Here is a 16,778-nt window from a genome sequence, read left to right on the forward strand (position 1 = left end):
GTACAAATTTGTTCTTGAAACACTAAAACTTTTTTTTAAAATACAATTTTAATGATTTATTCTGAATGTATTTGTTCCTGTAAATGTTGCAACTTTTGTTCTTGAAAAAAAATACAAATACATTTTTGTATCCTTGCAACCGTTCTTCTCTAAAAAAACCTCTTTTTTTTCTTATCGTTTTTTTATCGTAACATGAGAACTTTTTATCCTGACAAAATTTGTCTTTATTCTTGTAAAGATTGTCTTTTTTTTCTTCTTGAAAGAAAACCCAATTTATTCTTGTGAAATTATGATTGTTTTTTTAACCTGACAAAATGTGTTTTTGTTCTGGTAAAGATGACAATTTATTTGTCTAAAAAAAAAAAAAAAAAAAAAAAAAAAAATTCCACATAACATTACAACTTTTTTTCTCTTAAGTAAAAATGTGTTATCGTAAGATTAGGATTTTTCATCCCGACAAAATACGTCTTCGTACTTCTGGAGATTGACATTTTTTTTCTTTAAATAAATACGACATTATCCTCATAAATGACGTTAAAAATAAAAATTTGTTTTGTTTTTTCATAACATTGCAGTTTTTTATCCCCGAAAAAAATGTCTTCGCTCTTGTAAAGATGCCGACTTCATTATTTCTTGACTTATTCTCATTACGTTACTTTTATTTCTCCAAAATATGAATTTGTTATCATAACATTGAATTTTTTTTCTCCAAAATAGGCAACTTTTTAACTAAATTGTTCTTAAATATAGTGTTGGAATTAAACATGTATTGCATGTCTCTTTTCTAAATGTTTATACAATCTAAAATAAAGTTGTTATTGGTTTGGCCCATTTTTTGACTGTTTGGAGTGGATTTACACAGTACGGGTCAAAATGACCCGCAACATAATCAATGTCATTTTTTTTCAACATAATACAAGGGTTAATTGCTATTTCAGGGCTACGCATAGTATTTATATTTCATTGGCGTCAGAATTATGAGCAGTTCTTTCGAACCATTGCTCCTCCGGACCCAAAATGTTTGAGAATCCCTGTGCTAAAGGCTCTCATCAGAACATGCGCTCGGTAAGTGGCGCCGACGAAAAAAAAAAAAACAAAAACAAAAAAGTGGGATCAGACTAAATGTCGAAGGTGTGAAGGGAGCAAGCGGAGAACGGTGTGGAAAGTATGCCGTTTAGTGTTCCATTTTCTCTCAGAGAGTCTTGTCTGTCCCGCCAGCAAACTGGCAGACGAGCAGCGGGGGAGGCTTTTAAAGCAAAAAAAAAAAAAAAAAAAAAACATATCGCCCCGTTCCCACGGCAACAGCCGGGAGTCGAGCTGCCGATAGCCGGGGTTGGGATTGAAATGGTTTGGGTATGGCGTCACTCCCAATAAAACAACTGCAGCCCACAGTGCGCTCGTCTCTTTTGGCCTTCCTGGGTAATTACGCTTCGTTAAAACACTTGGAGATGCCACCACTTGATCCGAGCCAGCTGTACTTGCGAGTCCATTTGGTTCAACGGGAGCTTTGAAATTCTATCAAAATTTTGTTTGGTTAAAACCAATTCAAGAGGTCCTCGGTTTATGACAGTTTCACTCCCCGTGCCGATGACCTTGAACTCTTTTCAACGTTCCAATAATTCCCACGTTACCCAGATTCACACATTTTTCACAGTAAAATTCTCAAATGAAGAAGTATTTCACACATTTACCTCCTTCCACATTTCTTGACCGATTCAAACCATTCCATCTTCAAAACGCTCAGCTCATTCAGGACACGTACGGAACTCATATTACCTTCCGGAAATTCCCACATTTTCCGAATAAAATTCTCAAACGAAGACAAATTTTACGCATTTACCACCTCCTTCCACAATTCTTCACCGATTCAAACCATTCCAACTTCAATTCATCTTCACTTCAGAAAACCAATGTCAGTAAATACAGTTCGGCGCTACATCCGTAAGTGCAGGTACATACAGGTTTTGGAGAAACATATGCTGCCATCCAAGCAACGACTTTTTCATGGACGCCCCTGCTTATTTCAGCAAGACAATGGCAAACCACATTCTGCACGCGTTACAACAGCGTGGCTTCGTAGTAAAAGAGTGCGGGTACTAGATTGGCATGCCTGCAAAATGTGTGGCGCATTATAAAGCGTAAAATACGACAACGGAGACCCCGGACTGTTGAACAGCTGAAGCTGTACATCAAGCAAGAATGGGAAAGAATTCCACCTTCAAAGCTTCAACAATTAGTGTCCTCAGTTCCCAAACGTTTCTTGAATGTTGTTAAAAGAAAAGGTGATGTAACACAGTGGTAAACATGATCCTGTCCCAGCTTTTTTGGAACGTGTTGCAGCCATAAAATTCCAAGTTATTGATTATTTGCTGAAAACAATAAAGTTGATCAGCTTGAACATTAAATATCTTGTCTTTGTTGTGTATTCAATTCAATATAGGTCGAACATGATTTGCAAATCATCGTATCCTGTTTTTATGTATGTTTAACACAATGTCTCAACTTCATTGGAATTGGGGTTGTACATGTGCCGTGCTGTTGATTGGCGACCAGTTCAGGGTGAACTTCACCTCTCAGCCAAAATCAGCTTGGACTGGCTGGGATGGCTGGATGGAAGGATGGATGAAATTATTATTATTATCTGCCACAGGCCACCAAAGAAAGTGTTCTTTTTTTCCCCCACAGATGCCGACCACCACTGTGTAAAATCTTCGAGATGTTAACACCTTCATTCATTAGCTTAGATTCCGACCAGGTCTTTGTTGCTTCACAGCAAATGTCTGTAAGTCAATGACCCAACTGTAGGGGGAGCTCTGGAGTAAAAATATATTTCTGACACCAGACGATTTAAATCAGTAACAAATCGATTTCAATCAGTAACAAATCAAACATGTGAAGGTCATCCTCCTTAGATCTTACATGGCAAGCTGGTTTTGGTTCGCGCCAGGCGTTGATTAACAGTTTCGGAAGATTTAACATCAGGAGATTGGTCGTTCGGTGGCGTGGGGAGCGGGTGATGTCACTTTTCAAACACTCCAGTGCACGTGAGCGGAAGGGAGTTGCGAGGTCGGCTGGCTCGGCATCAGTCATGTCGGATCGGCCTCTGCTACTAATTACAAGAGTGCTGATATTTCTTTTTCAAAACCAGCGTGACACAGGCGACGCGATGCCGTCGGGACTCTCACAAGCTCAAGCAATAGATTTTTGGGGACGCCGTTCTTATTGAGTTTCCTCTTTAATTAGTTCATTATGGCACGCTAGTGAGTGAGTTCAGGACATCCAGAAATCCATCCGTACATGTTCTGAACCGCTTATCTTTAAAACAAATATTTTGGTCATTTTAATCCCCAAAGGGAAATATTTAACAACAAATCCATGAAATGAGTTTTCCCCCATAGTTTTAGGATTTTTTTTCCAATGACCTTCCCAAGTTAAAAGGACAAATGGTAGATGGCAATCTTTGTTAACAATGTTGTATGTATTCCCTATGAAAAGTGTTTTTGTCAGAAAATCAAAGAAGGGTAATTTCCGTTGCTTTTCAGATACATTTGGAGATACAGGACGTAGGGAATTATTTACACAATAGCTTTTTTTTAAAAAACCCTGTTCTGATCAGGTATCTTCTCTAATAAGTACATCATGGCATCACCGCATTGCATTTGTGTTCAATTAAAAAAAATCAAAAGTTGGACAAATGAAATAAAACCACAAAACAGTTTGTCAACTTGACTGTAAATACTGGCGGTCACAAAAAGACAAAGCGTCGGCACCATTCTGTAACTCGGGCGTATTTGTTTTCATTTTAGCTCCAAACAAAAACATTTATAGGCACAACAAAACTTAATCAGTATGATGCTCGCTATCTTCGCCAAAAAAATAAACACTCAACTTCCAGTTATAATTTTATGTGTTCATTTCTTATTCACACTGTACAAGGAAATCGCCTAGTACTGAAAGTCAATGCTAACGCTAAGGCTATGTGTTTGGTTTGTTGCCCTTCCAGTCTAAAGCTAAGAATAAATCCAATCGGCGTATGAACGGTCCTAAGTGGTGAGAAAAGCTGGCTTAACTGTTTAAATGCTCAAATAGAACAAACCTGTCGAGCCGCAACTTGCAAGCTCACATTGTAGCCTCGGAATGCTAATGCTAAGCACATTAACATTGCGTTGCGGCCAATCAGATTTCGCCATGGCAGAAAGTGATCCGATCATCGCACGTTTTAAAAGTAGTCAATTGTCAAACAGCAGCATCTCCGCTGTCAGTATTCAGAATGTTAATGCTATAAACAAAATAACGTACTTCAGATTGCCGTGCGACTGGTTGGGAACTGCCATTTGCTCGAGCAAACAAAAAGAATCCGAAATGGGCTTGCGGTGGGCTAACGACCGTAGTCTAGTTTCAAAACATTGTGAATTGTCAAAACAAATAAAGACGATAAAGACACCCATCATCTGTGGACACATAATGCTAATGCTAAAAATAGAATAGAACATCCGAGAAGAGATGAGCCTTTATTGTCATTGTAGCGAACAACAAAATTGGAAAAACACAGCAATCTGTTTCCCTTTTGGTCGAGAGAGGCCATTCGTACCTCGGTCGCAACCAACAAATATGAATCCGAACTGAGCTCAAACCAGGCTAACGACTGTCCAGTTAAGTCCAGTTTTGAAGTATCGTTGACCGTCAAAACAAATCAGGAAGAATACACTTTCTCTCGTATGTGGACAACAAAGCAACACGCATCCACTATAACTTGTTATACCCAACCAAATTTCTCACATTCCCCGAAATTCATCTGATTGTCGTGCGACCAGTCGAGAGAGGCCAATCGTTCTTCGTTCACGACTAACAAAGATGAATTGGAGCTGGGCTTGAAATGGGATAACATCCTGAAGTCGAGTTTCAAAAGATCATCGACGTCAAAAACAAATCAAGAAGAAGACAATTTCTGCTGTCTGTGACACAGAATGCTAATGCTATAATCAACACTAACTACAAAGCAACATGCTTCCATTATCGGTTTTGTCATGGCCAACCTAATTTCTGACATTTCAGAAATGTATCTCACTGTCAGGTGACCGTTCGGGAACTGCTAACTTTATACGGCCAGCTTTAGCCAAGGCCTCTGCATCGGCGGCTAACGCTACTGTACACTGTTATGGCACGTGGGTGGCGGGCGTCGGGCAAGCTTGATCACCGACATGTCTACAGAGAAAATGGCCCCCACTACCACAAACCTCAAATGGGCAACAATGGTTTTTTTACAGCCTCACCAAAAAGACAAAACAGCTCAATGCGTTCATTCACTGTGAACGTTTTTACAGTTTTCTCATGCTATGCAGTAAAGAGAACTCAAACAGGGCCAACCTCAAAGACTTCTTCATCAAGTATTCTTGTTCCGAACACGATAATTCCTTTGGTGTCGATGATGGGGTGGGCAGATCGGAGAAGCTTCTGGGCGCTCTTCTTTTTACAGTCCAGAATGAGGGTGATGGTCTGCTTGTGGACACTGATGGCCACTCGATGCCACCTTGAAGAGAACAAGAAGAGGTGCTATCGGTTCACACGCTTTCTGAGTTACTGGTTATTGGTTATTATACTTTGGGGCTAAAGTGAGCTTTCAAATTAAAATATGTTCTTGGGTACATTTTGAGCATTAAACGATTCAATGAAGAGTTGACAAGTGTAACCCTAAAAACTCTCACCCGACCCTAACTGTACGAACTCTGCCCAAAACCCTAACCCCAAAGCCTAACCTCTATCTCTAACCTAAAACCGACCCCCTTACTCCAACCCCGCCTCAGGTCTTTAACCCTGCTAACATTAACCCTAAACCTTAATTCCCAACTCTAACTATAAACCACAACTCAAACCCCATAACCCTAACAATAACCTAACCTCATATCCAAATCCTAAACCCTAATCCCGTCCCCTAAAAACAATAACCCTAAACCACTAACAACACAAACGTTAACCCTACCATATGGTAACCCTAACCCTAACTCTGAAACTGAGTCCCAAACACAAAATCCTAAACCCAAGTCCTACCCTATGCTTGCCCCCTTAGACTAAACCCTAATCCCAGGCCACCAAACCTAACCCCAAACTCGGTGCCCCTAAATCATAACACTAACCCCGAATCCTAAACCCAAACGGCTAACTTTCTAACTTAAACCCATATCTTCTGTGACGTGAATGTCCACTAAACCAGTCCACCTACTTTCCATCAGCCAGGTTGATCCCCCGGAAGAGCGGGTAGTCCTCTGGTCCGGGCTTTCCTGTGTGGTCCTCGTAGAGGAAGACGGGCGAGCGCCCCATTTCCAGCCCGAGTTGCTGGATTCCCTGCTCATTGTACACGGACAACAGGAACGACTGGCTGCCCTTCTTGGGCTTCACCGTGGCCAAGATGGAAAAGTCCCGGGGGAATACATCACCTGGCAGGGGGAAGGAAAGAGTTTTATACTATATATTTTGTGAAAGAAATATTGCACTTTTGGGGGAAAAAAACAATGTTGATGTGTAAGTATTACACCAGACTGCCATTACACAACTGTGCATCATGCATATTGCCATAATGTAATATTTAGTCAGACAGGAGTGCTCTTGAAGATTTTACAGCCCCCAGGAGGCGGGCCAATTGAGTTGAAAAACTGTAAGCTGCTGACGACACGAACCCTGGCGGAGGTAGCTTCTGTCGCCCCGAGGTGCTAATTTGCGCATAGCCTCAGCAGACGTACCGTGGCGTGGGAAGTATGCGCTATAATTTGCGTGCCCTTTTTGGGTCATTAAGGTAATAGAACGGACTGTTTCTGGCTTTGAACGAATCATCCTTTCCTCACGTTTGATGACTGCATGTCTGCGCTCGCTCTTTTCCACAACGCCGCCGCAAGAGCTCGTCGTGTTGTCCAACACCGTTTAGCATCTCTGGAAAAATTAATGGGATAAAGTGACGTCACTGGATAGGCTCTCTTCTGGAATAAAGGAAGGTAAAGACATGGACTAGTGCAAATAAAGCTATCTTAACATGTAAATGATGTCAAACCCGTTTTCAAAGTTTGCGTTTTCGAAGGAACAGTCAGTATGAACCAAAACTTTTACGTTTTTACTCGAACGCTCGCGCTTAAGTCTAGTTCACACCTGATATCGGTGCCATTCTTCTAAACTCATGAAGCAATTTTTTAAAGGTTTGCATTTTAAGAGTCCAAACGGTCACATAAATGAACAGTTTTTAATGTTTCGCTAGCCAGTAACGCTATTTCAATCAAAATCACGTGGACTAGACTCAACTAAAGTAGTTTTTACGACAACAAGGGTTTGCATTGTATTTTTAGTGCTTTGACGGAAACAATAATGGTGGCATTTTTTCTGAAACTGAAACATTTGCATTTTCCTGCTCAAAACAGTCATGTGACGGAACGGCTAAGACGACAACACTTTTTAGTGTAATGCTAAACACTAAGCTTCGCTTGTACCTCAGGACTAGAAACAACTACCTTCGTATATTTATATATTTCGTATATATATTTCAGTTTTGACGGAAAGGTTAGGCATAATTTTCAAAAACTCTGAAACCTCATTTTTAAAGTTTGTGTTTTCATGCTCAAAACAGTCACGTAAACGATCGTCCAAAACAACAGTTTTTAACGTAGCGCTAAACAATCGCTACCTAAAACAATGTGAATAAAGGTGGCAAAGGTTACATTTGTCAACAAGCATTTTCAGTTTTTTAATGGTGTCATTTTCCAAACCTTTGAAACCTGTTTTCAATAGTTCAAGCATAAAACTGTCAACATTTCTATCGTAAGGCTAGAAACCTTGGACGATGGAGTAAAAGCATGAGGTTTTTTGTTGTTGTTGTTGTTGTTTTTTGAGGGGGGGGGGGGGGTGATATTTTTGTATTCAGGCCATTTCCAGGCTCCAGAGCAGAGTTTACATGTAAGCAAGCAGCCAAAACATCTATGTTTTTATTGTAATTCTAGCTCCTTAGACTACATTTTTGTACGGCAATGATGTAGTAAAACTAGGATTGTTTTTTGCATTTTTGTTTTCAGGGCATTTACAAAAGTTTGTGTTTCCAGCCTCCAGAATAGCGTTTTCATGCAGATTTTGTATCACATTTTTATTATGCGGCTAGTCCGTTAGGCTAGCTGGGAAGCGGAAGCGGAAGGTTACGGTTATACGATGTATTGAAGTCGTGAATATATTTACAAAGTGCGTTTTCAGGCTCCTGAATGTTTTCATATAAACCAACAGACAAACCCAAAATGTTTTCATGCTCCACAACATCATTTTCATTCCAGCAGATGGCCAAAACGACCCAAATCGAATCCACTAACCCCCAAAACTGTGCCCGCCACAGTCTTGTAATGACAGCACGTGGCTCAGTTGAGTTTAAGTTTTCTTGCTATGTGTCTCCTTCAAAGCGAGCATCAGTCTTTGGTAGAGCGTGACAGGAGACGCTGGCCGACAAGAAGGAAAGCCACGGTGGCGCGGTTCAAAGGTCCCCCAAGGGCCAATCCCAACGTCTGACGCGGACGGTGGTCCGGTGGAGCGTTTTTACTTCGTTCATCCCTCTGCATCTCAACCACATCACTGCACTTCTCCTTCATTTTACCCTCCAACCGCTAAATCATTCCAAGAGTGATTTTTTTCTTTATAATAAAGACAAAAAAAATGTGGGATGACAGTACAAAGGCAAAGAGAAATGATAGACGGTGGAAAATGACGGCGCTCCAGGGAAAACAGAGAAGATGGGAAAAGAAGAGCCAAAGCCACGTCTGTGAAGTTTAACCCACAGATTAAAATATTTTTACATATTTAATCAGACCCTGCAGTTTAGTGGGAAAAGGCGTAGGAAAAGAAGAATTTTACAGATTTGCAGGTTACTTTTTTATTTCATTTCGTTGGTTAATTAATTATAATTAAATTTATTAGAAATACATAACTTTTCAGTTCGAAGAAAAAGTTAAAATTCTCAAGATCCTTAAAACAGCTGGATTCAAAGTTCATGCTGGAAGGCTGACATAAATAATGAAGTTACGGGAGCCTATAAAAGTGCTACCCGGAGGGCAACAAAGGAAAAAAAGGAAATTGCTCTCCCACTATGTTTGGCCGTTATATCCCTGCCTTACTGCCATGCGGTGTAGCGAGTCCCTAAAAAGTGGGATCGACCAAGACACCTGCACGGGATTAGCGTAAAGCTAAACTCACCTGGATACAGCTGTTTGGTGGGTGCGCTGAGTTGCGCCTCTTTGGATACTCGGTAGGCCACGTCGGGTCCTTGCGACGACCGCCGATTCGAGCAGAAGCCTGTTGTTTTCGTGACACCTTCGGGTAAACTGGGAAAATCTAAAATCTTCAAGAGGTTTGCTGGTTCCGCTGCACAGAAATAAGGAAGAGGAGAAAAACACAAGGAAGTTACATTCGTCATCAGGTTTGTAGTGTAAGTTGATGTGTGGCTAGCAAGTAAGTTTGTTATTAGCTGCTAAGTTAGCTGTAGTTCAGACAGAGCAACACAAGGACATCCCACAAAACAAATCCTGCTAACCTCAGATAGCAGATTGAACACAACGAGAGCTTGCCGTGGTAGCTTAGCAGCATATCGTGTTTTGAGCTAACAATAACATGGATTTTGGACGCGTTCAATTCACTATGCGAATGACCACATCGCTTTATCCAGACCTTGCGTTTATCCGGGTTAGTTTTGGTTTTGCCCCACACAGGCATTGTAACATCAGAGGTTTGGCCAAAACAAAAAAGTTGCAACAAGGGAGGATGGCGTTAGCCTTCTTAGCTTAGCTGGCTAAGTGTGCTAGCCCCACAGATAGTTACTTGACCTTGTAAAGTTAGCATTCGGCTGATATAAAAATGATAACTGGGTAAGCGTGCTAGTTGACCGTAGCTAGGTCTCATTCGTGTTAGCTTACCTGAACCGCTTCACACTAATGTACATAGTTTTTTTGTTTGTTTGTTTTGGGCATTCCAAAGACAGCAGCCACACAAAGACAGTGTCAATGAGGTTATACGAGTTTTTAAAATGAGAATATGTTGAGTTTTAAATTGTTGCTTTCATACAGCAATGACGGTATGCTACGTTAAAATATTGATATTTACACATCGAAAAGCAACAATGCTATGCTATGTTATTAAATGTTGTTTTTGCGCAGCAATGAGGTTATGCTACGTTTTGTGTTTCAGTTTTATGGAGCTTAATTCACTTTAGGTTGTTTTTTTGTTTTTTTGCTGACACAAGCACAATAGTCATATGACGGGAAGTGTTTTGAACATGTCATGTTTCGGCGTTCAAAACGCTCGCTGCCATCCCATTCCAAGCAATGCTAAAACGACCGCGGCCCAAAACGTGCAATTACCACACTTGCCGGGGCCACCAGAGTACACACATCGGGTCAACGCGACTCGGACCCCCCGGAGTGCCAAAACCGCTCCGCTCAAACAGCTGTTCCCACAAAAGCATCCAGCCTCGGACATGAGGCCGGGAGTGGGTTTGCGTCTATATGAAGCGGGACTGGTGTAAGCACAAAATTAGACAGACAACAGGCACGGACGGAACAAAGGCGAGTATGCTGTTGTTCCTGCGGGAGAGTTCCCATGGGCAGGTATGACATTCCTGGGAGTGGAGCGACGAAGGGACCACACACACACACACACACACACGGAAAAACAGAGAAAGTGCACGTGAGCTTCCACAGCTGGACGGGAGAGCGTGCCGGAACCTCTCGTTTCCACATCATGGAAAGTGACGCAAAGCAGACAACAACAAGCAACACAAGTTTGTGTCAGTAAAGCTCACCCACTCCATGCTTAGTCAGCAAAATACAGGTAAATGGACATTATGCATCATCAAATGAGTTTTTTTTTTCTTGTTTGGGTGAATATTGGAAAATCCTTATACCTCTTTTTAGGGTATTAATTGCACATGTCTGCATGAATATACGTATTTGTTTATTGGCAGCAATACAAGAGGCAAAAATGGGGTGCAGAAATGTCCGATTTAGAAAAAGAAGAAAATAAGACCAGTTGAAGAAGTTGCGTCATTTATTTATTGATTGATTGATTGATTGATTTTGATTTCAAGTTGACCCTCAACATAACAGGCGGTTTATGTATAAATGGGGTGTTTGCAACTTCAAATCATTTTCAAATATTGAATAAGAATATGAAAAGAGCAACAATGAGGTCAGCAAAAGAAATTAACGTCCTACTTTTTATTTTTTTTACATTTCAATTATTTTTTTCTACACTTACAGATTTAGTTATGGATAAAAGGGTGGTATTTTTCTAATTCAAAAAAATATATATACATACATATAAATATATATACTTATAGGCTATACGGTGATGTAAATGAGGAAAACAAAGCCACCAGTACTTTTAGCCATTATTAGTTTTTTCTTTTTTTGTTTTACTTAACTAAATTTCACATTTTACTACATTTCACATTTACAAACATTCTAGATTTGACATAAAATACCAGAGGGTTAAAAAACTATGTTTAAGGGGGCTTTACAAATATGTTAAATATTTAAATATCTTGACCAAAAAAAAAAAAAAAAAAAGCGAGCAGAAAATGTTTTGAAATACTTTTTTAAAAACTATATCATGCCCCTTATTTAATTATATTATAATTCTAAATATATGACATGTGGCGTTACCTTTCAAATTTGCGTCCGACAGCGGCAATTGCTTTCGACACAACATGGCGGGAAAAATGAGTGTTGGCAGTTAAACTTCACACCCTGTCCCGGCTTCGCACACAGCAGGCGTCACGCTTCTCTGACGCCGCTAATACAACCCCTACAAGCGGGCAAGTAAGCGGGTTGCTTTCGTCCCGCCATTCAGTGTCAAAGCGGGACTTTGCCGCGTCGGCACTTTCACACAGCCGTGACGGAATCCGCCGTTCAGATAAGTCTGCTGCGACGTATGAAAAAAAAAAAGTCAAGACAGCGACAATTGTTTTCGTAACGGGTTGCCCCTTTGAGTTTCCGGAAAACTGTCTAATCCGGTATTTATTTGTCCGCCTTTCAAACAGAACCAAACAAAGCGGCAAATTGTATACTTTCACGCAGCCGCTGCGGAATCCCTCATTTCGATCAATAGAGGACATCTGGTGTTGATTCCTTTCGATACAAACACGAGTCGTGCTGTACACATTCACATTGCCGCCGTCTTGCTTATGTTACGCTGTTAATACTAGTTGAGCCCCTTTCACACAGTTTCCAGTAAATCAGAGAATCAGAGCCATCTAAACCGATTAGTTCTATAAATTGACAACAGATTGATTCACCTGTTTTTCCACACAGAACCTAACGAAGCAGCAAATTTTCCTGCCTGATTCCGCTTTCACACAGCCCGAATATAAAGTAGCAAACAGAGAGCGACTTTATCCCAGTTTATACAAACAACAAGTCCCTGTCAAGCATTCCCAGGAGGAACGCATTCGGAGCGGCGTGGCTTCCTAATCGGGATGTTCTCATCTCGTTCTCTCGCCGATCTGGCCCACACTTCCTGTCTTGGAGGAAGGCTCTTATCCCCGCTCGGTAATTGCGCTTGAGCGCATAGCAACACGACGACGCGCAGGGATTTTAGTGACAAAAGCTTCATGCAGCAGGGCGGAAAGAGGGCTTTTGTCTGACTGTCGAGGATAGCGACAGAAAAACACTGAGGGGTGGCCACAAAATGGCTGGATTAATAGTTGGAAGTTATAAGTAGACCACAAACTATGATCCCAAAAAGCAGCAAAAATAGCAATTGTCCAGCAGGAACGAGACCTCCATCATTTGTTACCTTGAGCTCTTTGGTAGGCTCTCAGCAGAGCAAAAACACACAGTATATGCGGCAAAGGCTCTCTGCTAACAACTCAGGTTAAATTTAACTCCTCCCCAACATACATTAATCTTAGAGCAGTGGAGATGTATCACTTTAACGTACTTCCTTGACACCGATAACCACTTTCCGAGTTTAGCGCCATCTTGTGGCATCTTATTGCATTGCAGAATGAGTCCAAAATTTGTGGAAAGGTTTTTCAGCGAATAACTTTTTTGTTGAACAAAAAACACAAACCGCCTCTGAAACCAAGTCGGAAACTGCAAAATTCCTGGGTCGTCTTCTGACACCCGCATCAGTACCTTACACACAGGTAAACAAGCCAGCCCGTGGTGGCTAATCTTTAATTATTTCGTCACTTTTTGATTTCAAACTGGCATTTTTCCAAGCTCACTGGACGTGTGTAAGGTACCAATGCAGTAATTTTAGGGCTTCCGACATATCAGAGACTCGCTGCCCATGCCCCTTTGCGTCGAAAGCAATAGTCGCCATCGCGCTGACATCGCTATGCATCTCATTATGTCAGTCTGTTTTGACAAATTACGCTATTCCGTCTGCGTTTCATTTTTCACGCCGTCCTTAAAAAAATGGCAATAAAGACAAATACATCAGGCTGGTTCTCTTCAAAACAACGATCATTATTTTCACAACCATTGTTTTTTTTTTACAAATATTTTCTTTGAAGAGCACGCTATAAAATCCTGAAATAACCAGCTTTGACCGCATGCGAGCTTCAAATCATGAACAGAATGGAATGAGGGCTCCAATGGCGGCACTCGCTGGTGTCCTTAGACTGTTTTCACAAGTGAGCAACCAGCCGTCTTCTGCAGTTTCCGCCCGTCCGTTCATCTTTGCCCCCCCCCCCCCCCCCCCCCCCCCCCCACCTTTTAAGGGCAGGAGCGTGCATGTGTCCAGTGGGGACAAGTACGGTGACTTCAGTGTCTGCCGTGCAACAGCTGGAAAGGGCATCAGCGACCCCTTACAGTAAACTCTCTATATTCGCAGGGGGGGTGGGGACCGAGCCCTCAACATTTTTATAATTGCCTATTTTAATAGTTGAAACCATACATATAACACAAACCCAATAGGCTTCCATATAATTTAAACTTCGTCTTCCATTGGTGCCATCTTGTGGCATCTTTTGGCATTACAAAAAAAAAAGAACAACTAGGAATAGGAAATTTTTCAGGAACTAGCAGAAGAAAAAGAAAAATTCACAGGCCTTCACTGTGCATGTGTCGATTTGTCACATTTTCCCCACATAGAGCATCCAGATGGCGAGTTATTAGTTTACCGACAACAAATGAAGCAATGACAACAACTCAATCATAGCAGTGGGGCCACCATTCAGTGCTGAGTCACGGTGCTCTGCTAACCCGCTTTGACACGAGCTAATCCCATCAAGATCATCGGGATGGCCCCGGTGCTTTCATTTGAACGCAGATATCTGTTACTTGCTACATCTTACTTTGTCAAAATATGCTGGTTCCAAAAAAAAAAACAAAAAAAAAGATAATTAAAACAAACGTAAATAGCGAGCTGTAAAGTCAACTGCTGTTGAAAACCGGATTGATTGATTTTCATGTTGGGCAGCCACAAGAACAATTTGTGACGTCATGTGCCAACCTGAAAACCACAAGCAAAAAAAAAAAAACACACACACACACACACACACACACACATACATACAGTACAGGTAAGGTGTAGTTTTCTGATTCTAATCATCATCCAATTTAATGTTTTATGTTATGTTGTTTTGTCCAGTTCTGATGATCATGTCTGCATTTAGCTTGCGTCTGTATTTTCTTTCTTCTTCTTCTCAGTACAACCACCCTGCAAGTCAATAAAATAGGGAATATTTTATTTGATAAAAGTATCTGTACTTCTACTTAAGCACAGAGAGTGGGTACTTTTGTCACCTCTGCTCGCTGCGCTTCACTCCGTCACCCAATGCTTCGGCTTTGCATTTCTCGATCCAATTTCCCCGGTGTACATTTGGGGCTCCTGCACCCCCCCCCCCCCGAACTCCCCCTGCAGATCTAAGGGCCCTCAGCGAGGTCATAGTGAGGTGAGCCAAGCGGCAAAGGTGTGACGATAACACAATGGCGCTTTCTCCGCGAGAAGGACCACCTAAGCGACGCTCAAGCGCCAGGATACATATGCGGCCACAGCCAAACATTAGCGAGACACACGGGCTCATTCATTGGCTCGGGAAGCCATCGTGACCACATCCCGAGCTGTCGGTCGCCACCTTGTTAAACTGTGATGTTTACCCACTTAGCGCAAGCGCCTCGGGGACCACCACCTTTGGGCCCACCTGCTAAAAATACGCCTCGCATCAAAGAGGTTCCCTCGCAGGCACGCTGCAGTCGGTGTTTCCTATCGTGGGCGAAAAGTAGCAAAACCGTACACTGCGTCCTTTCTGCGGGATGAATTGAAGACGTTTTAAGGCCACTTACATCAAAGTTAAGATATATTGTTTACTAAGAGTGACCACAACGCATACAATACAATACAAATTCGGTTTGCCACAGTCGGAAAACAGAACTCGTACGCTGAGGACCGCCTGTAATATATATTTTCTTCCGATTGTATTTTGCGAACTGATTTACAAACTGGTTTTGCTGGTTTCCAATCTTAGTTACCCTAAAACGCAAAAGGCTCGGTACAAATTCTAATGATATTTCAAGTACGTAGCGTTGCATGATTGAGCTGACGTCTCGCAAGATTCAATGTTCGCACAAGATGAGCTTTCTATGCAGAAGCATCAGTATTTGACAGGACCACTCGTTTGACACCTGGTAAATGAGCACAAGTTCTATTTAAAATGGCTTCTTTTTCTGTACATGCTGTCGCTCGACGTTCGATTTTAAACGATGTGAACTTTCTATGAAGGGCCAGCAGTGTTTCAGGCGACAGCCAGTTTGACACACGGTAAAAAGAGGAGCGTGAATTCTATTGAAATACGTAGCGTTGCGGCTTTAGGCCAGTATCATTCACTCGCCCCACGACCTTTTATTTCCACCTTCTTTTCTTTGAACAGTAGCTTGGGATCCATAATCCAGGTCTCGGCTCAGTGCCAAGCGTGTGGTGGATCCCATTCCTCCATCTCTTTTTCCACCACACACACAGTGTGTGAACAATCCTCGTACGCTCTTCGGACGGCGACGTTTTCTTTGACAGGAGGGAGGGGAGCTGGAATCGTGAAATTTCACGGTGGGGAGGAGATTAACATTCCTTTTTCACTCCTCCTCCCGATGGGCACGGGCCCTTGCCGAAGAGAGGCCGGCCGGCCGACTCTGCGGGCGCGCATGCTTGACCTGCCTCCGAGGACAAGCAAGCGGTAATTAGCAGTCACAAAGAGGAGCCGAGCTCCAAAAACAAGAATGCGCAATGAAAGACTCTCCTCCCAACGAGAGCGCGTCTCCACACACGAGACGTCAATACGGCAGGTTAGTTTTGTGAGCTGTCATAACCCTAACACTTAGAAGCCTAACGGTAACTAACCCTAACTCTAGCCAACCAATCCTAACTTAAACCTTAACGCGCGGTGCAGCCAGAGCCTCAATCAAGCCATCAATACGCCACTCTAGCTCCAGTACCGTCCATAACCTCACACTTCTTAACCAACCGCTAATCCGAAATGTTAACTAACCTTAAAGCAGAACCTCTACCTATTCCCGAATGCTCTCTAACCCTAACCCAACCTTCTAAACTAAACCCCTTGAACCCTTTTGCCTACTTCCCTAATCCCGAACCCTCGAACCCTAAACCCTAATGACCGTGTAGCCAGAGCCTAGCAGCCACATTGGCTTGATTATATATCATAACCCTAACACTTCTAATCCCATTGCGAATTAACCCTTAACCCCAAACCCTGTTCCTCACACTTAACCCCAACTCCAACTTTAAGCTTTCCCCCCAGCCTAAAAAAA

The 16,778-nt window shown here is 42.1% G+C and overlaps 1 protein-coding gene across 3 annotated transcripts in view; it reads right to left on the reverse strand.

Annotated features, from left to right (window-relative positions):
* The window catches only part of col5a1 (procollagen, type V, alpha 1), a 72,994-nt gene that overhangs the window by 46,260 nt on the left and 9,956 nt on the right, over nt 1–16,778 (reverse strand). For all 3 annotated transcript variants that reach the window (XM_061699293.1, XM_061699292.1, XM_061699290.1), the window contains exons 2-4: nt 9,211–9,378; nt 6,221–6,434; nt 5,368–5,530 (exon numbers count right to left, since the gene is read on the reverse strand). In XM_061699293.1, the coding sequence (XP_061555277.1) occupies nt 5,368–5,530; nt 6,221–6,434; nt 9,211–9,378 (545 nt within the window). The remainder of the gene's footprint in view (nt 1–5,367; nt 5,531–6,220; nt 6,435–9,210; nt 9,379–16,778) is intronic.

This window comes from Phycodurus eques, chromosome 15 (genome assembly GCF_024500275.1).
Source record: "Phycodurus eques isolate BA_2022a chromosome 15, UOR_Pequ_1.1, whole genome shotgun sequence".
Classification (NCBI taxonomy): domain Eukaryota; kingdom Metazoa; phylum Chordata; class Actinopteri; order Syngnathiformes; family Syngnathidae; genus Phycodurus; species Phycodurus eques.